Genomic DNA, 22,697 nt, shown 5'->3' with positions numbered 1-22,697 from the left:
TATGGCATTGAGGGTTCAGGAGCTCAGCCATCGTGGAGTTCGGGAGAGCACCGCTGAAAGCCAGGGGTGGAAGCTAGCACGCACATACGTGCTACCCAGAGACGCGGCCGTGAGAATCAGAGCCCCCTGGTTCTCCGAGGTGGTTGGGTGCAGTGAGGTTGACAGGGGCACGTGGAGCAGGTTCCGGAGCCGAAGGGTGATGCCAGTGGGAAGGGAGGGGTGATAGGCTGAAGGAAAAAGGTGTGTCTAGAAAGGTGCTGAGAGAGGCTCCCCGGGAGACACGTGAGGAGGCCGCGAGGATGGTCGGGACCAAGTCCTGGCTTTCCAGGAAATGCACACGTAATGTTGACCAGTAACAGGAAGTCTGAGGGCGTGATGTCCTGAAGGCAGCGATCCCGGGGTTCTGCGTGATTGACGTGGAAGTTTACTGAGGGGCCCGGCTCTGCTCATCTTCATGCAGTAACTGACGGCGCTCTTGGCAGGCTAATACTGATGCAGAGCTGACCAGTTTGAGCAGCTGTGATTTCTCAGATGAAAGTGTGCCATGAGTTCGGAATTTAAAATCATGAATCTCTGCTGTTTACAAAGAGAACTCGGTGTCAGACAGCGTGGTGTGCCTTTCATCTTTGTGAATTCCGCCTGTTCTCCCGCAGACGGGTTTCCTGGAGAGACAAGATTTCTTAAGCCAAAGGTTGTTTAGCTTTTCAGCTGTGCAAGGGTGCTTGTTAATTGAAAGCAAAAAGTTAAATGTTATATTGCCTTGCTCTGGGCCGTGGATGCAGCAGAAGACCGAGTTAATGGCTTGTTGATTTCTTACTTGCATCATACCTCAATGTAAAAAAATGTATAAATAAGATTTTTTTCAGCAAGTGAGAAATAAATCCATTTAAAGTTTTAAAAAGATGTACAACGCATCCAAGAAATAACTGTTTGGGATTTTCTTGTGATCAATAGAACGTGTTCATGAAGACCCCACAGGGTGTCAAGTAGACATTGCCTTTTACCTCCAGGAGTAAATAGTTGTTGTCTTAATAATACGTATTTTAAGTTATTAAATTCATTTAATATACATGTGTCTATAACTTAGTGCTTTGCCTCTGGAACTTTCCTTCCCCACCCCTCCCTTTTCTATGACATGTAGGGGTTCTTTCTTGATGATGGGCTTGTATTTTAAACCATCTCAAATTCCAGGAGGATTTTGTTAGGAAATGACGTTAGTGATTTCTTTCCTTTGATATCTTGCAAATTAATAAATGTTTTTCTTTATCTTGCAGAAAATGATGTTCATTATTATTTGCGTAGTTATTTTGCTTGTGATCCTTGGAATTATCCTAGCAACAACATTGTCATAGCAACCATGTCCCAAGAGCCGTTGATCCTTGGAGTCAGACCACACCTGCAGCAAATGAGCCTCCTCCCATTTCATGAATGAATCCTAGACATTGTGACACGTGGCATTGAGTGCTGACTTTTTATTAGTGAATTCAAGGAGAAAACGCAACAGAATGTATTGTTTGGTGAGAAAAGCAGAATGGATGTGATGAGTTAACCCAAACATCCTTGGACTCTGCATAACACACCACAAAAAATTAACAACGTGAAACTGCTTTCAGTGGCCTTAGAATAAGGAATTATTGAAATTTTCAATTTTTTTTGTATTTCAGTGTTAAAAATGTATGTGAGATTTAATTAGGAATGTCTTATGTTATGAAGCTATTAGATGTGAGGTCTAAGACTTTCTTCCCTCTCCCAGCTAACATGCTGATCGAGATGTTTTTGTACTGTGTTTAATTTGTGTTTGTTTATGTTTGCAAAAATTATTTTTATTATCACAGAGCTGTTTTGTAAGTTATCTATAATTTTAAATGTTTATAAATTGTTTAATATATTAACATCTTAATTTACTCCAATTTTATATATTAACTATTGCCTTTTAAAAGAAATAGGAAGGTTCATGATATTAGAGCCATTTTTGCACAGTTGTTTACAGAGTCTGCCATCGGCCTAGAAGACATTGGTTGCAAGGTTCCCCAAAAAGCCCTTCTAGTGCCTTCTGTTAAAATTGATTTATAAGGTTTAAATGCACCCAACACCCTGCGGGAAAAGCTCGATTATTGTACTCAGCTCCATTTCTAGCTGTTTCATTACCCAAGATAATAAATTAGTTACTGCACTGTAAAGACAGTGGTCTCTTCTTTTATTCATAAGGTTTCTGATTCCCTGTTTACACTAATAAAGTCTCAATTTAAGATGGTGATAAAACCAAATTTTAAACTCAAGGGGATTATTCCCAGACATTAAGTAATTCTTTTAAATTTCAGCCGTTGTACAGATCACCTAAATGTTCTTGTTCAGTACCTACTCTTCTGCTGAACTTTAAAAGTTAATTCCCAAAGTTTACAGGAATCTATGATAATTAACATTTTTATTACTCATTATTTTTAGTATAATATGCTTTATTTTTAGACTGTAAAATGTATGAAATCTTACTAGTGAATGGACAGCTATAAGATAGCATCTCGTCAAAATTTTAAATGAATATGTGAAGGATACTCAAAATATAGTTAACTCTTGTTACTTCTGTATGTGATTGTGTAAGCACACGACTGTATTTTAACATTGGCTTGAAAACTAATATAGATACGCTTGATTGCAAACTGTAAGTGTGAATTATATCGGACCGTTTAGAAACTGTGTTCCTTATTCAGTACAATTATGAATTTCACTCATTCATACTTTATACATCTAACTGCTTAGCTTAGGCTTAAGTCTGTATTTATGCATTTTATTTACTTGCTGGTCATCACTGTGTAGTCAGAATTCCTATAGGAGTATCCTGGCTCTTGCATATATATTTCTTAAATCTTTAAAAAGCCTGTCAGTGGGACATGCTCCCTGATTTGTGCTTAAGTTGAAGGTGTGACCTGTCCTGAAGGATATTTAAATATCTAGAGCTCGTGCTTGTATTAATGTAACTTTTGTACATCCAAACATTTGTCTGTATGATTATGTCCCTGTGTGGAGGAACTTTGTGCTCCCCCCGTGTCCCACTTTTCCCTTCAAGTTAAGTCTTTTTCGTCCCCACCTCTCATAATAATTCTTACTGTATTTTTTCAAGACATTCTTTCTGGATTTGAAGTACTTACTGAATCTGTGTTTTATAGTTGAAGATATGGAAGTGCTTTTTGATTTGTACTTAGATGTTTAAGTCATCCATCAGGTAACACATTTTGTATGTCTAAGCCTCATGTACCTATTTGAAATCAGATTTTTAAAAATACATATACAGGTTCATTTGTTACTTTTTATCATTTCTTCAAATATTTCATGTTTACATTAAAAAAAAATCTCAGAGAACCAAAAAAGAAATATTTACTTTCTGCCTTGTGTTCATTTCTGAAAAGATTTTTGGGGAGATATTTTATTGCATATCCATTAATAAATTGTTCTACTATGAAAATCACCTCTGGCCATTGTTATGTGTAATGATATAATGTGAGTTAATAATTTTAGGTGTTTTTGATTGTTTTATTTATTATTGTTGTTATTATTACAAGCTTCTGTGTTCGTGTCTCAGATATCAGCAGGACATATTAAGGAACCCACCTGAATTCTTGCTATTGACAACAACTGCCAATTCAGGGGTTTTGGCTTTGACAAATTGGCTTATGCCAATTTGACAGGTTCTCATTATTAACATTTATTAACAGGGCGAACCCCTCCCCCCCATATTCTGAGTTATTTATCCTCTATACTTTCCTTAATCCTTTTTCAGTTTTTCTTATTAGGTGGAATTTCCTTGATCCATAACCCTTACTGAATTCTAACCGTGTTGTAAAGTGATGTTCAAAATCCAGAATATAAAAAAAGAAAAATAAGCTAGTCCTGGAGCACGTCAGCCCATGGAGGGGGACCCCGACCCATGACCTCCAACTGCCTTTTCCTCTATTTCTTCCGCGGGGACTTTCCTTTCAAGCTGCAGTCTTGATGTGCACGTTCAGTAATTTAGTGCCTTTGTCTATGCTTCTTCAGGAACACGAAGCTTATCGCCTGAATGGATTTTTCGGGTTCGCACCCTTGGGCATTTCCGGGTGGAAAGGTACCCAGAGGGCGGGGGGGGGGGGGGGAGGCAGCCCCTCCGGGTGGGGAGGCGGCCGCTCAGCTTCCCTCGGAGGCTCGGCTGGGGCACTGCGGGGCAAGGTCTCCGCCTGCCGGCGGCGCATCTCAGAGACACACGCCTTCCCAGGGTTCAGGCACCCACGCCGCGCCAGGGTCTCCACGCCTGCTCTGTCGACGGTGGCCCCGGAGGGTGGAGCGGACATCCGGGGACGGGGCGGGGCCGGCTTCCGGGTCAAGCAGCGGTCGCGTCCTTTCCGGGACCTCTTCCAACGAAGTGTTAATTTCTCCCCTAAAGCGAAGCCCACATCCTTCCACAGGTTTAAAGGGTGGCAGTCCGAGGTCAGGGGGCCGGGCCCCCGGGGGTTCAGGGGGCAGCGTCGGGGGCAGGCCGGGGGTCAGTCTGCATCTTCTCATGGCTGTGACTCGTGTGCTTGGCGAGGACCCCTGTGACAGCGGAGGCCCCCGCCACCCCCAGGGCTGCTCTTCCAGTTAACACGCAGCACGCTTCCCGGGGCCATGGCGGTGAGCCTCGGGGAGAAGAACGGACTCCAGAGGGAGACGAGGGCGAAGCCCGGCCTCTGGAGGGCAGCCGCGCAAGGCCTGGGGGCGTCTCCGCGTGGTTTCGCAGAGCGCAGCGCACACCGCACCGCCGTTGCTTCCTGCAGCGCCGGTCCCGCCTGGGTTAAGACCGGACGCAGGCTGCGGCGTGGACGGGTCCCGCCTTGGTTAAGACCGGACGCAGGCTGCGGTGTGGACGGACGCCGCGCGCGCCCGGGGCTTCAGCGCGGCACGAGCTCTGCGGAGGCGTCCCGCGTCCTAGCTGCCGGCGGGCTGGAGACGCACCTGCGCCTCCGACGAGGACGCCGTGTGGACGGCCGTCGTTTCTTCTGCCTCTCGGGCAACACCCGGTCGTCATTTCCTGACTTGCCTCCCTTGAACGAGCAGGTTCCTAAACCAGGAAAATGGTTAAGGGCCGGCCTGTGAGAAAGAGGTAAGTTCCAGAAAAGGCAGCGTGATCCAGGCGAGCGAGGGCAGGGGGTCGCCAGGTTCAGCCTGCGGGCCTGTGACCTCTGTCGACGCAGAAAAATGCACAACCTAAAAGTGGAGAGTGGTGTTTTATTTGGTGTCTTTATTGAGGCTGTAAGCCCGGGGTACGGCCTCTCAGATCGCTCTGAGGGGCCGCTCCAAAGAGGTCGGGGAGTAGCCAGGATGTGTAGGAGTTTTTGTTGGAAAAAACAAAACAAAACAAGGAGTCGAACATCAGGAGATTGCTGCTAATCACAAAACCAGACATCTCAAGGTAATGATTTTAGTGCTTTTCTGTGTATGGGAAATGCAGGAGTGTGGGCTCATTGAAGTGATTCCTTTGATGTGCACCTTAGCTGTCTAGGGCCAGTGTCCTGCTTTTCTCCATCCTGAAGCCCCTCGGTGCCCAGTCAGGGCGGCCGCAGTGGTGGATGGCTTGATAGTGGGCAACATTCACTGTTTACTGAAATGGCAGGCGATGTATATATGTATTTATATATATATTTTAATTTTGAACTGACTTTTTTTTTGAATTAATTAATTAATTAATTTTTTTTTTGGCTGCGTGGGGTCCTTGTTTCTGTGCGAGGGCTTTCTCTAGTTGGGGCAAGCGGGGGCCACTCTTCATCGCGGTGCGCAGGCCTCTCATTATCGCGGCCTCTCTTGTTGCGGAGCACAGGCTCCAGACGCGCAGGCTCAGTAGTTGTGGCTCACGGGCCCAGTTGCTCCGCGGCATGTGGGATCCTCCCAGGCCAGGGCTCGAACCCGTGTACCCTGCACTGGCAGGCAGACTCCCAACCACTGCGCCACCAGGGAAGCCCCTTAACTGAAGTCTAGTTGATTTACAATGTTGTGTTAATTTCTGCTGTACAGCAAAGTGATTCAGTTATACATAAATATACACTTTTTCAAGTATCCTTTTCCATTTTGGTTTATAACAGGCTGTTGAATACAGTTCCCTGTGCTCTACAGTAGAACCCTGTTGTTCATCCATTCTATATATAATAGTTTGCATCTGCTCATCCCAAACTCCCACTCCTTCCCTCCCTCAGCCCCCTCCCCCTTGGAAACCACAAGTCTGTTCTCCATGTGTGTAAATTTGTTTCTGTTTTGTAGATATGTTCATTTGTGTCATATTTCAGATTCCACGTATAAGTATTATGACAAATATGGTATTTGTCTGACTCACTTCACTTCATATGATGGTCTCTAGTTGCATCCATGTTGCTGCAAATGGCATTACTTTGTTCTTTTTTACGGCTGAGTAGTATTCCATTGTGTGTGTGTGTGTGTGTGTGTGTGTGTGTGTGTGTGTGTGTATACACACACCACATCTTCTTTATCCATTCCTCTGTTGATGGACATTGAGGTTGCTTCCATGCCTTGCCTGTTGCGAATGGTGCTGCTGTGAACATAGGGTGCAGGCAATATTCTTTCCCCACACCTCGGTCCCCTCCTCTGCGGAACGGAGGGTGGGAGTCCTGGAGAGCCTTCCCGGACTGCAGATGAGGTTTACGGTTACCTCACCCAAGTTGGTGCTTCTGGGAGGAGACTGTGGCAAACGCTCCTGGGCAGAAACCCCTATGGAGACGGCGGCTGGCACGGCGGCAGAGCTCCTGCTGTGCCCCTGTGCCAGTCGTGCTTCCAGCTCGTCATGGAGTTTCCTGGGCAGGTCCAGGCCCTGTCGTCCGAGGGCAGATCTGGGACGATCTGAGATGCCTGGGTTCAGTGTCGATGGAGCGGCAAGGAGGCCTGTGATAGCGAACAGCCTGGAGGAGCAGCTGCACACACAGCCCCGCCTGCCGGGCGGGAGGCCAGGTGGCCAGGCAGCGGGTGAGACTGTGGACGGAGATCCAGCCAAGGGGCTCAGTGTCCAGTGTACCCGGGGGGCGCGGACAGACAGCAAAGGCTGCGTGAAGTGCGGAGCACAGGTAACGGGTAGAGGGGGCCCCGTGAAGACCAGATGGGGCACCGTGACACCCCGCAGCAAAGATACGAGTGATGGCGTGTGGCCAGGGAGACAGGCGGGAGGCCGAGGACGATGGCCGCGTGTGGACACAGCTCTCCACCTGCTTCCCATGTGCTCAGAGGGGATCTGCTCTGCCTGGTCTCAAAGCCCCCCAGAAGTTCCCATCTGCAAGCTGGGGTGGCCTTGGGTCGTAGGGCTGGGTCTTGTAGGACCAAGACTTGGTCCACGTAGCTCCTGGCACCCCGTGTCTTTCTGTGCTTCCCCAGACGTGGAAATCTGAGCCCCTGGCTTGTGCTGGAGGCCTGGGTACAGTGAGGCAGGGGAGGGGGGTGGGCCTCGATTTGCTTAAAGGGCAGAGGCCGAAGGCCTGGGGTGATAGGAGTGTATTGCCTGCCACACCTTTATCTTTTTTAAAGTGCCATTTATTTATTTATTTATTTGGTTGCACCGGGTCTTAGGTTGCAGCAGGTGGGCTCCTTAGCTGCGGCATGCATCTGGGATCTAGTTCCCCGACCAGGGATCGAACCTGTGCCCCCTGCACTGGGAGCGCAGGGTCTTACCCACGGCGCCACCAGGGAAGTCCCTTAAGTGCTTTTTGAGGTATAATTTACCATGAATTCATCCATCATAACTGCATACTTCTATGATTTTTAGTAAATCTATCGACTTGTGTGACCATCACAATCTTCCAGCTTCGGAACATTTCCATCAAAAATGTCCATTTGTTGCCAATCCTTGCCTCCCACTCCCAGCACGAGGGGCCTCTGGTCATGCTTTCTCTTTATAAATTTGTCTTTTCTGGACATTTCATGTATTGAATACTTGGAATCATATAGTATGTAGTCTTTTTATATCTGTGTCCTTTCACTTAGCATAATGTAATGGAGGGCCATGCATTTTGTAGCTTGAATCAGTAGTTTCTTCCTTTTTATTGCTTTTTATGGTGGACCACGCTTGGTTTATCCATTCACCAGTTCACAGACATTGGAATTATTTCCAGTTTTAGCATTTTAGCTATTACGAGTAATGCTGTGGTGAACCTTTGTGTGCATATATCTATGGACATCTGTTCTTTTTTTTTTAATGTTTTAGCCAATCTGACCCTCTGCCTTATCCATCAAGCTGGCTTTTTTAAAAAAAATTAATTAATTAATTTATTTATGGCTGTGTTTGGTCCTTGTTTCTGTGCGAGGGCTTTCTCTAGTTGCGGCAAGCGGGGGCCACTCTTCATCGCGGTGCGCGGGCCTCTCACTATCGCGGCCTCTCTTGTTGCGGAGCACAGGCTCCAGACGCGCAGGCTCAGTAGTTGTGGCTCACGGGCCCAGCTGCTCCGCGGCATGTGGGATCCTCCCAGACCAGGGCTCGAACCCGTGTCCCCTGCATTGGCAGGCAGATTCTCAACCACTGCGCCACCAGGGAAGCCCTGGACATCTGTTTTCATTTCTCTCGGGTAGGTTCCTAGGTGTAGTATTGCTGGGTCATATGGAAGTTTACGTGAAACTGCCAAACTGTTTTCCCAGCGCTGTACCATTTAACATGCGCCCCAGCGATGTGTAAGGATTCCAGATTCTCCACGTCCTGACATTTGGTCTCGACTATCTTTTTTATTATAGCAGTGCTTGTGGGTGTGGAGTGCTGTCTCACTGTGGTTTTCGTTTGTATTTCTCCACTGTTGAATGATGCTACACATCCTTTCATGTGTTCGTTAACCACTCTTATATCTTTTTTAGTGAAATATCCATTATTTCTTTCGCACAATTTAAAAATTGGGCTGTCTCATTTTTGAGTTGTAAGAGTTCTTTGTGTATTCTGGGTAAAATGATTGTTTTACACAATCTTGTGACTTAAAGAAGTTAAGAGAAAGCTGTCTTTGCAGTGCCTTTTATGTTAACACACATATTTACATTTCTGGTGCTTTTCATTTCTCCCTGCAGATTCAAATCACTGTCTGGAATCATTCTCTTTCAGCTAAAAGGACTTCCTTTAGTATTTCTGTAAGACAGTTTGCTAGTAACAAATTCTCTCAGTCTTCCTTTATCTGGGAATGCCTCAATTTCATCTTCACTTTTGAAGGGTACGTTCTCTGGACGTTGACCTCTTGGTTCACAGTTCTTTCCTTCTTTCAGCCCTTTGAATATGTCATCCCGTTGCTTTCTGTCCCCCATTGTTTCATTGGGCTGTTATCGTTTGGTTTTTTTTTTTTTTAATTAATTATTTATTTATTTATTTATTTATGGCTGTGTTGGGTCTTCGTTTCTGTGCGAGGGCTTTCTCCAGTTGCGGCAAGCGGGGGCCACTCTTCATCGCGGTGCACGGGCCTCTCACTATCGCGGCCTCTCCTGTTGCGGAGCACAGGCTCCAGACGCGCAGGCTCAGTAATTGTGGCTCACGGGCCCAGTCGCTCCGCGGCATGTGGGATCTTCCCAGACCAGAGCTCGAACCCGTGTCCCCTGCGTTGGCAGGCAGATTCTCAACCACTGCGCCACCAGGGAAGCCCTATCGTTTGGGTTTTAATGGCATTGATGCGCCCCTGTATCAGATGTCATTTTTCTCTTGCTGCTTTCAGGATTTTCTTGTTGTCTTTCAAGAGTTTGATTATGATGTGTCTAGGTATGGATCTCTGAATATTTTGGGGAGTTTTTGCCCATTATTTTTTCAAGTATTTTCTCCAGCTCCTTCTCTTCTTTTCTCCTGGCACTCCTCTGACATGTATATTGGTGTTCTTGACGCTCTCCTCCACGTCTGTGAGGGTCACTTCATTTGTCTTCAATACAGTAAGTCCCCTACATATGAATGAGCTCCGTTCCGAGAGTGCGTTCATAAGTCCAATTTATTCGTTAAGTCCAACAAAGTCAGCCAAGGTACCCAACTAACACAATCGGCTATATAGTACTGTACTGTAATAGGTTTATAATACTTTTCACACAAATAATACATAAAAAACAAACACAAAAAATAAAAACATTTTTGATCTTATAGTACAGTCCCTTGAAAAGTACAGTAGTGCAGTACAAGAGCTGGCATCCAGGGGCTGGCATCGAGTGAACAGGCAGGAAGAGTTACTGACTGGAGGAGGGAGAGGAGGAGGGAGACGGTAGAGCTGAAGGATCGTCAGCAATAGGAGACGGAGGGTGAGCTGCAATTTCACTAACGCCTGATGTTGATGGAACACACATATGCATCTCTGAAAGTTCGCAGCTTGAAGGTTCGTATGTAGGGGACTTAACTATATTTTTTCTTTCTGTTCTTCATATTGGGTAATTTCTACTGCTGTAACCTCAGGTTCACTGATTCTTTCTTCTACCACCTTGAATCTACTATGGAACCCTTGTAGTATATTTTTCTTCATCTCAGTTATCACACTTTTCAACTCTAATTTTTTCAAATGGATCTTTTTTAGAAATGTAATTTCTGTCCATTTGAGACTCTCTATTTGTTGACTCATTACTGTCATACTTTTAATTCTTTAAGCATAGTTTCCTTTAGTTCTTTGATCAGATTTATAATAGTTGCTATGAAATCTTTGCTACATTGAAAATCTGGGGGCACTGAGAGACATTGTCTATTGACTGCTTTTTTCCTGAGTATGAATCCCATTTTAATGTTTCTTTGCATATCTCATCATTTTTTGTCTCAAACTGGACCTTTTAGATAATATATTGTCTCTGCATTATATACCTGTTAACTGCATCCTGGTCTCCCACTTAAAGCCTGTTGCTGCTGCATCTCAGTTTGTTTATTTCTTTGTTTCTTTGCTTAGTAACTTGCCTAGGCTGAATCTGTGAGGTCTCACTCTATGGTGTGTGGCTATCAGTTTTTTTCCGTAATTCTTGTCCTTATTTTAAGCCTACTTTCCTGAGGGTTGTCCCTTTGTCTGCATAGGTTAGTGGTCATCCAGTAATTGACCACCTTGATCCAGGAGGGCTTCGTCTTCTGCCGATGGATCTGTAGGAGAGCAGGCAGTGTGTTCACGGTTCAGGCTGCTCTCAAGTCGGCCTCGGCTTTTGTTTTCTTCTGGGCCCTCCAAGGTCGGTACCTGGGCCTGCTGTTCTCTATCTGTGCCACCCCTGTCCTTCCTCTGCCCTCCTCCTGCTCTACCCCCCAGAGGCTGACCCCTGGGACCACATCATCCGGCCTCTGGCTCTCTGATTTCTGACTAGTTTGTCCAATGGGAAGCACTAGTAGGAGGGAAAGGTTAGGGTATTTCTTCACTGCGCCCACCTTTCTTCAGAACCACATCTCTGTTGACTGTCTTAGCCCACTCAAGCTGCAATAACAAAATATCACAGACAGGGTAGCTTACAAACGAAAATTTATTTCTCAGTTTTGGGGGCTAGAAGTCTACCATCAGGGTGCCTGCAAGGTTGGGTGAGGCCCTCTTCCAGATCACAGACTTCTCGCTGTGTCCTTTGGAAGCTCTCTGGAGTCTCGTATAAGGGCACTAATCCCATCCCTGAGGGCTCCACCCTCATGACCTAAGCACCTCCCAAACTCCTCTACCATCACTTGGGGCACTAGGACGTCGACATGTACATTTTGAGGGGACACAAACATTCAGACCTTAGCAGCAGCTTTGTTGTTTTGTTACAGAACCACACTTGGGTCCACTCACCATGTGCAGTTAAGCCAGTCTACTGACACCAGGTTGTGGTGAAGGAAAATGTGGTGTTTATTGCAGGCGCCAAGCAAGGAGAATGGGCAGCTCATGTTCAAAGGACCCAAACCCTCTGAGTTTGGCTTTGCCTGTTAGGGAAGGGTTTTTAAAGACAGCGTGAGGAAGAGGGTCACAGGGTACGTGATCAGCTCGTGCACATACCTCTGACTGGTTGGTGGGGAGGTAATCGGGAGTCAACGTCCTCAGCCTTCTGGTTCCAGCCTTTCTGAGGTCTACATGCTTGTGGGCAGCATGCTGTTATCCTGGTAGGGGTTTCAGTATTTGTAAAATAACTCAAGGATGCGGCTCAGGATGTTATCTATAGCCCTTGAGGAGGAACTAAAGGCCCTTGATTTTGTTTTATGGCTAAACGGTTTTTGTTTTGTCTTGCTTGATTGCTTTTGTTTGTTTCTGCACTTCCTCATTCTCTGATTAAATTTGCTCTTCGGAACTGGGGGAAGGCCTGGGAGGCTAAAGCTTGTCTACAGACAAGAGGTGGGGGACACGTGGGAGGGTTCCTGCTCAGTTACAGTTTCCTGATTATGCTTCTCACCATGAAGGGATGCAGCTTTCCTGGGCTCTGAGAACTCTTTTTATCCTCTTACAGGTCTTTGGGCCCCTTAGCATCCGTTGTACATGTATCTCCCCCGACCTTTCTCTGAAAGTGGCCCTTTCAGTAAAGGCTCTTCATTTAAACCATCTGTCGTAAATCTGTTTCTTGGAGGGACTCTGGCTAGAAGAGAGAGGAGGCAAGGACGGCAGCCAGGTGTTCGGTCCAGGCCAACAGGTGGATGGGAGGCCGTTTGCTACGAGGAGGAGAACTCAGAGGCGAGTGTGTTTGGAAGCAGATAATCAAGGGTGATGCTTGATTGGGGCACCTATTGGACACGGAAGTCAAGGAGTTAAGTTGGCAGTTTAATATGGGAGACCAGAGCTCAAGAGATGAGGGGCTGGTGATCTAAAACTCGGAAGGCATCCGAGTATTGATGGTACTTAAACTGTAGGCATGAGATCATTTAGGGAGAGGGTGTGGAGAAGTGGTCCAAGGATGAAAACTAGGGTGTTTCCAAGTGAGAGGTCTGGACACGGAGGAGAATTCAGCCCTGGAGGCTGAGATGGGGTGACAGTGAGAGAATGAAGAGCATGACGACCTGGAATCCTGGGAGGAACGTGCCTCGAGAAGGAGGGGGTTATGCTGCTGGGAAGGCATGGGGGGCGGGGACCTCTGGGCTTGGGCGCATGGGCATGGCTGGTGAAGGGCTTCAGCAGGAGTGGGAAGCAGGGAAGTGGAGCTTCGTTACGAAGAGAGCAGGGAAATTGGGGGAGAGCTGGGGGGGAATATAGATCCATGGAGTTTTGTTCTGTTCTGTTTTGAATGGGAAATGAATGTAGAGAGAAGAAGTGATGTGCAAGCCAGAGAGAGAGGGGTTAATTGTAGCAACCAAGACCTTGACCTTCAGGGTGTGGGACCCGGGGCAGAAGCAGAGAGGGGCAGGGGCAGCGCCTCGGCTGGACAGGAGAGTAGAGCCCTCGGCAGGCATCAACGCCCACGGTGGGGGTGGGGGTGATGTTTGGAAGAACAGGTTCCTACATCAGGCACTGCTCTCCTCAGGCTTCTTTGCCCAGACTGACTTCACCTCTTGTTTCCCGGAATCAACTGAGGCCAGCAGGTGTGAATCCTCGCCTTTTGCTCCCAAAGATCTAGCCCACCTCCCATTCTCCTGTCCTCCCTAGACAGGCTCCTGCAACGGTGACTCCCTCCCCGGGGTCCGCACCGCAGAGCATGGCAGGTCGTGTAAACAAGTGACAGGGACCTCCCTGGCGGTCCAGTGGTTAAGACTCTGCGCTTCCGCTGCAGGGGACGTGGGTTTGATCCCTTGTCGGGGAACTGAGATCCCACAAGCCACACAGTGAGGCCAAAATAAATAAATAAATAAATAAATAAATAAATAAATAAATAAACGAGGGACGGCACCACGGACAGGTCACATAGAGCCATGTGATTTTTACATTATGTGCAAGAACCAGCCTCACCTCCAAGGAGAGGCTTTCTCTGCTTTCTTTTTTTTTTTATATAAATTTATTTATTTTATTTTTGGCTGCGTTGGGTCTTCGTTGCTGCGTGTGGGCTTTCTCTAGTTGCGGCGAGCAGGGGCTACTCTTTGTTTTGGTGTATGGGCTTCTCATTGTGGTGGCTTCTCTTGTTGTGGAGCACGGGCTCTAGGCCCACAGGCTCAGTAGTTGTGGCTCGCAGGCTCTAGGTGCGCGGGCTCAGTAGTTGTGGCGCAGGGGCTTAGTTGCTCCACGGCATGTGGGATCTTCCTGGACCAGGGATCGAACCCGTGTCCCCTGCATTGGCAGGCGGATTCTTAACCACTGCGCCACAAGGGAAGTCCCTTTCTCTGCTTTCTTGAACACGCTGCCTTCTCAGATTGGGTATCATTTCTCCACATTTGACGGCAGCGCGTTTCAGGAATGAAGGAACCCCATCTGTACAACAGGATGATGGCTGGTGGTGGGTTAGTCAAAAGAAAATACCGCTAAAAAGGAATAATTAAAAATGATACACTCAGACTATGAATAATTAAAAAGATGTGATTGTACACACGCTTTCCAAGCTTTTAAGGAATGGTGAACCTTTTCTTTGATTATGGATCTGCTTATAGATTCCTTGGTCTTTTTTGCTTCCCTGAGTCTCTAATCTATCACCTCCCATTTCCAGTTTCCTTCACTTGGGACGTGAGCCTAAATGTGTTGGGAAAAAGCCGGGCACAGCAGCTTAGATTTTAACTTACTGTTTTCACTTATCTTTCCTTTTGTTGCACACACCTTGTTGGGAGCCTGACACTTTCCAAATCTGAGATTGGGTAGTCCAGGAGGAAGTGCCCAGACCAAGTCAGAATGCCTTTGTCACTGCCTGGCTGGTGATCATGGGTACGTTCCAACCTCATGTTCCAGCTTGTCATCTGAAAAGGTGGGAATTAGAAAAGGTGATGTCCAAAAAAAAAAGTGTCCAAGTCCCCCCCAGCTCAGTTAGTTATTGGGATTAATAACACAGCAGGTAATCTCAGGAAGGTCCCTTGAAATGCTCTAAATAGCTACTAGTGAAAGAAGATATATTATTCATATAGCTAGAACTAGTATATCGTTTAGGCGATGCTTTTGGCTGCAGTACTAGAACACCCAGTTGAAATGGCTTTAAACAACAAGGAAAATTTAGTATTCCACATATTAAGAAATTTGGATTCAGGATGGTTCCTGATCTAGTTAATTTTCTGAGTCTGTACCGTCAAGGACCTTTCCATCTCTCAAGCTAGTTCTCCTCATGGTTGCAAAATGGCTGCCAGAGATCCACGCATAGGTGGACACAAAAAATCTACAGAACAGAAAAGAATACAGTGTTATTTTTCCTGTGTTGTTTAAAAATAAATGTTCCACTCTCCCTAGTTCTGCCCCCAGCCCACTTGCCCCAATATCTCAATAGCTGAATTGGAAGGCATGCCCTCCTAAGCCAGTTATGGGACAGGAGAAATGAAGTGGCCAGGATCGGCTTTGATCAAGCAAAATTGAGCCTTGGGGGCTGGCTCCCAGCTCCTGATATAAAGTCGTGTTCTGACAAGAGTGAGATGGCATGGGAACAGGTAAAAGATCTGCCAGCATTAAGCATAATCAGTGCTTAGAAACAATAGAAATGAAATTATATAAAGGAAACAGAGTGTTTAAGTAGATGGTTCTTAGCTCCTCAGGGACCACAGACAAGTCTGAGAACCTATTGAAAGCTATGGCCCTTCTCCTTAGGGAAAAAATGCTCAGATATACTTACTTAATGGGACTGCCTTAAGTACAGGCACTGGCCAATTAGAATGCTCCAGCTTAGTGCTGACCAATCAGAATGAGTGCCAGCCCGTTACTGACCAATCAGAACAGACTGTGCTCAGGTACCAGTCAATGAAAATGGATGTCATACCCAAAGGATGACTAGGGCCCTCCGCAGTGCATCCTCCTTGATGTGTTCTGTTTTGTCAGTCAGTGTGTACATTTTCAAAATAATTTGCCCCCAACATTTGAAATGGTAGCTTTTCACATCAAGAGCCAGATTTCTGCTCCTCTTTACACACTTGAAGATGTGGTCATGCTGGAGCCACCATGGGAGCTGAGAAATGGTTGCCCCGGAGGAAGTTGGTACTTTCCAGTTTGCCACACTCTCCACCCCTCTCTATTGCCTGTCGCCTCTCCCACTTCACTCGGGTACATGTCCTGCCAACCCTCATAGGTACTGGATTTTGCAAATGCTGGAACTGGCCATGGCCGTCTAGGGGGGGAAGGTGTTAATGGGGTGACTGGGTTCATGTGGTTATCACTCTGCTCCCCAGTGTGCCGGCATTTGGGAGGGACCAGTTTACCAGTTCCCAAGGGAAGTGCCCTTGACCACGGCCCCGATAATCCAGGTGCCCCAATCCCAGACGTGTAATAACCCCCAGTGAGGTCATTCTCCCCACAAGGAAGAGGACCTTTTTACCCTATGGAACTAGAAAGGTGATTGAGTGTGAAGATCTCAGACTCCGGAGCCAGACCTTCTGGGTTTGAATCCAGACTCTGCCACTTACTTGCTGTGTGATCTTGGGCAAGTTGCTTAGCCCCTCTGTGCCTTGGCTTTCTCATCTGTTAAGTGGAGTTGATAGAAGGATTAAATGAATGGCAAATGTACAGTGCTTAGATTTACACCTGACACATAGTGCATGTGTTAATTATTATCATGTGACTTTGATTTTTTGAACATTCTGAATCTGGACTAGGCTGTTGGCTTTACCTTTATGTGTAACCAAAAGGCTTACGGAGAGAATTTCCCCCAGACTGGAAACAAACGTCTTCCCTCCGCGATGCATTCCTAAAGGGGATTCTTCATGACCAGAAAAAAAAATTACTGTGGATACTTTGTGGCTGCTTCTGGGTGGCCGTGCAGAGTTTTGGGCATCAGCCCAACTGGAGGAGGAGATTTTTGTGGTTTGTTTCATTTGTCGGTAAGACATAGGGTTTGTTTGCTTTGCCCTGACCGTGGCATCAGAGCCATTCAGCGGGAGGCGGAATTTTCCATGTCTCTGCTAAGAGGAGTTGTCACAGGAATGTGGACGATGTACACACTGGACTGGGACCCACCCCCCCACAAGGAGTGTGCCCAGAGCTGGTGGCTGATGCTGAGACAACCCGGAGGACGAGGAGCTGGCAGCTCAAGATGGGCAGCAGGATGGAGACTTCACATGGAAAGATCTGGGCATCTTCCCACCCTACCTGGGCTTTGATGGATTTTTAGGAATTGCTTTTCTAGAGAGAAGATTCTGGGACATCTGTGATTCTGAGCTACAGTTGGTGTCTGGACAATCGTCAACTGCAAGAAGGGAGAGTGGGCGGTGAGTGGGCTCCAGGTGGAGGGGGTGGGGAGAGTCTAGCTTCCGAAGAGGGCAGGGCTCCTGCTGTTCCAGGCAGAGAAGGAAGGTAGGAAACCTCTGCTCCCCCGACTTGCTCCTGGTCCCTGCTCAGGAGTTTTCTGTCTGTTTCCATCTGAGCCTCTAACACAAGAACTGCCAACTCAGACCCTTCATCAGATCCTTCTTCCTCCACCTGGTATGGTTGCCTTCATTATGCCTCTTAGGTTGTATTCTCTTGACCTGGGAAACACATAGCAATATTCTGCCCTCCCACAAGAAATATGCATGCTCCCTTCCTCTTTTATTTCACAAAACATGAAGCTGTTTTGCTCAACAAATACTTGTAGAACACCTGCATGCCAGGCAATATTCTGTGTGCTGGGGATACAGCGGTGAATTGTCCGGGCAAAATCCCTGCCCCTGCAGGACTTATAGTCTAGAGGAAGAGGACAGGCAATAAACAAAATGATTAGGTAAAATCTACGCCAGGTGTGAGAAAAGTTTTGGAGAAAAATAAATCTCAGAGGAAAAGGAGTGCTGGGGTGTGGGAGGGCCAGAGAAGGTCTGACAAAAAGATGATCTCTGAGTGATGACACGGAACAGGTCAGAGTGTGGTCCATTTGGATTTCTGGGCCAAGAGTTGCCAGGCTGAGGAAGCAGCATGTGCAAAGGTCCTGAGGTGGGTGCATGCCTGGAGTGTTGAAGGCTGGCGGCAGGAGGTGGTGGGAGGTGAGACGAGAGATGATAGTGTGTGAGTGTGTGCCTGTGTGTGCTCATGAGTGTACGTGTGTGCATGTGTGTTGGGGGTGGGTGGGTGGGGAACCAGATCACTCAGGACCTTGTGGCCAGTGTAAGAACTTGACTTTCACTATGACAAAAATGGGAGCCATGGAAGAACGCGTACAGAGATTGATTTATGTCTTAGAGGCGTCACCTTGACTCTTGTGTGAGACATATCTAAAGGAGGACAAGGATGGATAGAGGAAGACCAGTTAGGTTATTGAAGTGTCTTTTATCGAATAGAGTAGGGATGTCTTTTATTTATTTGCTTATTTAAAATTGTTTATTTATTTATTAAAAAAAATTTTTTTTTTTATTTTTTTAATGCTATTCTTATCTGCTTACATTCTTTTTATGTATGTATGTATGTATGTATGGCTGTGTTGGGTCTTTGTTTCTGTGCGAGGGCTTTCTCTAGTTGTGGCAAGCGGGGGCCACTCTTCATCGCGGTGCGCGGGCCTCTCACTATCACGGCCTCTCTTGTTGCGGGGCACAAGCTCCAGACGCGCAGGCTCAGTAATTGTGGCTCACGGGCCGAGTTGCTCCGCGGCATGTGGGATCTTCCCAGATCAGGGCTCGAACCCGCGTCCCCTGCATTGGCAAGCAGATTCTCAACCACTGCGCCACCAGGGAAGCCCAAAATTGTTTATTTTTATTATTTTTATTGAAGTATCATTGATTTAAAATGTTGTGTTAATTTCTGCTATATAGCAAAGTGGTTCTGTTTTATATATATATATACATATACACACGCACACATTCTCTTTTAAATATTCTTTTCCATTATGGTTTCTCACAGGATATTGAATAGAGTTCCCTGTGCTATACAGTAGGGCCTTGTTGTTTATCCATTCTGTATAGAATAGTTTGCACCTGCTAATCCCAAACTTCCAATCCCTCCCTCCCCACCCCCCGTCCCCTTTGGCAACCACAAGTCTGTTCTCTGTCTGTCAGTCTGTTTCTGTTTCATAGATAAATTGATTTGTGTCATATTTTAGATTCCACATATAAGTGATATCATATGATATTTGTCTTTCGCTGTCTGACTTACTTCACTCAGCATGACAATCTCTAGGTCCATCCATGTTGCTGCAAATGGCATTATTTTGTTCTTTTTTATGGCTGAGTAGTATTCCATTGTATGTGTATACCACATTTTCTTTATCCATTCATCTGTCGATGGACACTTAGGTTGCTTCCACGTCTTGGCTCTTGTAAATAGAGCTGCAGTGAACATAGGGGGTTGCATGTATCTTTTTGAATTAGAGTTTTGTCTGGGTATATGCCCAGGAGTGGGATTGCTGGATCATATGGCAGCTCTTTGTTTAGGTTTTTGAGGAACCTCCATACTGTTCTCCACAGTAGCTGCACCAACTTACATTCCCACCAACAGTGTAGGAGGGTTCCCTTCTCTCCACACCCTCTCCAGCATTTGTCATTTGTAGACTTTTTGATGATAGTCATTCTGACCGGTGTGAGGTGATATCTCACTGTAGTTTTGATTGGATTTCTCTGATAATTAGAGAAGTTGAGCATCATTTTCATGTGCCTGTTGGCCATCTGTATGTCTTCTTTAGAGAAATGCCTATTAGTAGGGATTCTTTTAGATGCATGTGTTGTTCTATAGGAAAGCCATGTCTGATATAAACTGTTTGGAGATCCCTGGATAAATAAAGTGCTTGCTAAGGGACCCAGGAGACCCAGAGCAGCTCTGAGGCTTTTGGTTCGAGGGCGATGGATGAGAGGTCTCTCCCCAGTCGGGAAGCTGGTGCCCACGGTGGATGGCCTCCTGTGACCCCAGCTGCTTGGTTTGAAGCACAGTGACTCACGCTTCTGCGCACCCACTTGACGCCCGTCAGAACCCCTTCCTTCAGCAGGTAGATTGGAAAGCAGAGTCATGAGCAGAGTATTCTGGGCAACATCTCAGCAGAGAAAATACCAGCCGTGCAAACACCCCCTGCTCCGGGGAGAGGTCTCCTGCAGGATCCGACTTCGTGGCGGAGCTCCCCCCTCCGGCTCCTGGGACAGCGATGGTGCGGAGTCGGGGTGGTCCGTCCGGCTCTCGGCACCTCCGGGGCTGTCCAGGCCGGGTGCTTTCTGTGAACAGACACAATCCACCATGACGTGAGTGCTTCCAGCCGTCCCTGACCACCCACCATCCCTCCACGGGGAGAGTTGGACTCTGCCAGCTTCCTCTGCCTGTCATGAGCACGTGCCTTCCTTGCGGCTCCCATTTTTCATGAAGCAGGACAGAGTCAGGGCAATGGGTGGCGAGAAGGGAAAAGACAGAGAGGATGAGAGCGGAGGGGCTTGTGTGCTGACCTGGTTCTAGCACTCTCTGTCGGGGAGGTGGGTGTTGGGAAAACTAGGGTGGAACCGGTGAAGTGGAGAGAAAACAAACAAAAACCCAGAGGCCGCAGTAGTTGAACAAGAGGGGAAGCCAAGAAAGAGGAACTGAAAATTCCTGGAAGCTGGGTGCTAGGAAGGGTATTTTTCTGGGATGAGTGGGCTAGTGTGGGGAGTCAGTGAGAGGTTTCCAAGTGTGGAGAACTGGAGACAAAGGAAATAAGATGCTCAGAGGAATGGCTACAATGTTTCCAAATCTAGAACTCTTCCAGAATAAAGAGTAGATTTAACAAGATGGCTGTGGATTATGAATTAGATGCCTGAAATCTTTTCTAGAAGCACAAAGATTGGAATTGCTTTTTATTCTGCCTGGTCCACGCAGGGCATCTCCTTATATGCAGCCTGACCCACCAGGGCCCTGGGACCCACGCGGGTTACACTAGAAGCTCTTAATTCTCTGGACTCCCAGAACAGTTAATGTGTTTCTTTCTAAGACTTATCACACCTGACTTTATATTTGGATTCTGAAGGAAAGAATGATCTGAATTAGAATAAACCCCAACCCCTCGTGACACCTGCAGTGTCCCTGGGGTGTGTGTCCCAGCCTCCTCAATGGAGCACATCCTACTCATCTTTTTACCCCTTGTGATACCTGGGAGGTCCCCAAAAGGAGTTCTGAACCTCTAGGCAGAGCCACATAATAATAATCCATCTGCCAGCTACAGAGAGGATTGATAATCTATGACCCTTGATCTTTCTTCTTTTTTCTTTTCTTTTTTTTTTTTTTTTAATTTTTTGGCTGTGCCATGCGGCATGTGGGATCCTAGTTCCCCAACCAGGGCTCGAACCCGTGCCCCCTGTGTTGGAAACATGGAGTCTCAACCACTGGACTGCCAGGGAAGTCCCATGACCCTTGATCTTAGGCAAGTTTCACCGAGATCTTTGTGACCTTCCAAGGGATAGGTTGCGTATTTGCAAAGAAGAAGGGGAGCAGGGGTCAGGCAGTGCCCTGAAATCCTCCCCCCTACCCCTGCCCTGCTAGGAGCCTCATTTGTTTACAGGCCTGCCCGCTTGCTCTTGTGATATATTTCTGATTAATTGAGGTTAATGCATCTGTAGGGAAGAAAAACTTAAGAGAAGTAACCACCTATGCAATGTGTGAACCCTATTGGGATCTTTTTTTTTTCCCCTAGATTTTTATTTATTTATTATTTATTTATTTAATTGATTACTTTTGGCTGTGTCCCATCTTAGTTGCGGCACGCGGGATCGTCGTTGAGGCACGAAGGCTCTTTGTTGCGGTGCCAGGCTTCTCTCGAGTTGTGGCGCGCGGGTTCCAGAGTGCGTGGGCTCTGTAGTTTGCGGCACGCAGGCTCTCTAGCTGAGGCGTGTGAGCTCAGTAGCTGCGGCGCACGGACTTAGTTGCCCCGCGGCGTGTGGGATCTTAGTTCCCCGACCAGGGATTGAACTCGCGTCCCCCTGCATTGTAAGGCGGATTCCTTACGACTGGATCACTGGGGAAGTCCCCCCTATCGGGATCTTGATTTGAGCAAAATCAAATGTGAATTTTTTAGAGCTAATCAGATAAATTTGAAAATGGAGTGGGAATTAGACGACAGTAAGGAATTCGTGTTAATTTTGTGGGATGTGACAAGGACCTGGTGCTATGTTAATAAAAAGTCTGCCAATGAACCTATCTAGGAAGCAGAAACCGACTCACAGACATAGAGAACAGACTTGTGGTTGCCAAGGTTGGGGGTGGCGGTGGTGGAGGGATGGAGTGGGAGTTTGGGGTGAGCAGATGCAAACTATTCTATAGAGAATGGATGGACAACAAGGGAACTGTATTCAATATCCTGGGATAAACCATAAGGGAAAAGAATAGAAGAAAGAATGTATATATATGTATAACTGAGTCACTTTGTTGCACAGTGGAAACTAACACAACACTGTAAATCAACTCTACTTCAATAAAAAAAAACCCAAAAAACATAAAACAAAACTAAACAAAAAGCATGGGGAACACCCCCTTCTCCACCTCGTCAAAGGACAAAGCCTGAACGTCAGGGCCCGGGCAGTGTCCCGTCTCGTAGGGCATCAGAGGGAGAGGGAAACCTTTAGGCCTCCCCCTGCCCCTTGCTGTCTTGTACTGTCTCCCACTGTGTTCTAAAAAAAAAAAAAAAAAAAAAATCCAAGTATGGCCGCCCTCGGTTCAGGGGGAGTTCCTGATTTGGGCACACGGTAGACATCACGATCATGCCTGTGAAGAGATGGGCATGAATGTGGGCTCAGCTGAGGGGACCCGGCCAGGGTGCCCCGAAACGCAGCACCTCCAGTCTCATTGCCCCCTCCCGGCTCTGTGGAGGCCCACTCGGGA

At 46.9% G+C, this 22,697-nt stretch overlaps 2 protein-coding genes across 12 annotated transcripts in view; both read left to right on the top strand.

The window, feature by feature from the left end:
- Positions 1–4,063, top strand: part of STX2 (syntaxin 2) — a 39,190-nt gene extending 35,127 nt beyond the window's left edge. Inside the window, exon 10 of the mRNA XM_082353274.1 lies at positions 1,275–4,063. Coding sequence (XP_082209400.1) covers positions 1,275–1,352 — 78 coding nt within the window. The 3' untranslated portion in view covers positions 1,353–4,063. The remainder of the gene's footprint in view (positions 1–1,274) is intronic.
- Positions 4,064–4,325: 262 nt separating this feature from the next.
- RIMBP2 (RIMS binding protein 2) overlaps positions 4,326–22,697 on the top strand; it is a 338,608-nt gene continuing 320,236 nt past the window's right edge. For 4 of the 11 annotated variants that reach the window (XM_082353202.1, XM_082353201.1, XM_082353199.1 and 1 more), the window contains exon 1: positions 4,326–5,110. The gene's annotated coding sequence lies outside the window, so the exon portion shown is untranslated. The remainder of the gene's footprint in view (positions 5,111–22,697) is intronic. The other 7 variants (XM_082353194.1, XM_082353193.1, XM_082353196.1 and 4 more) reach the window with 3 other exon arrangements.

The sequence above is a fragment of the Balaenoptera borealis genome, assembly GCF_965194805.1.
Source record: "Balaenoptera borealis genome assembly, chromosome: 14".
In the NCBI taxonomy this organism is placed as follows: domain Eukaryota; kingdom Metazoa; phylum Chordata; class Mammalia; order Artiodactyla; family Balaenopteridae; genus Balaenoptera; species Balaenoptera borealis.
Note: the sequence above shows the minus strand (reverse complement) of the source record. Positions and strands in the feature narration are given on the sequence as shown.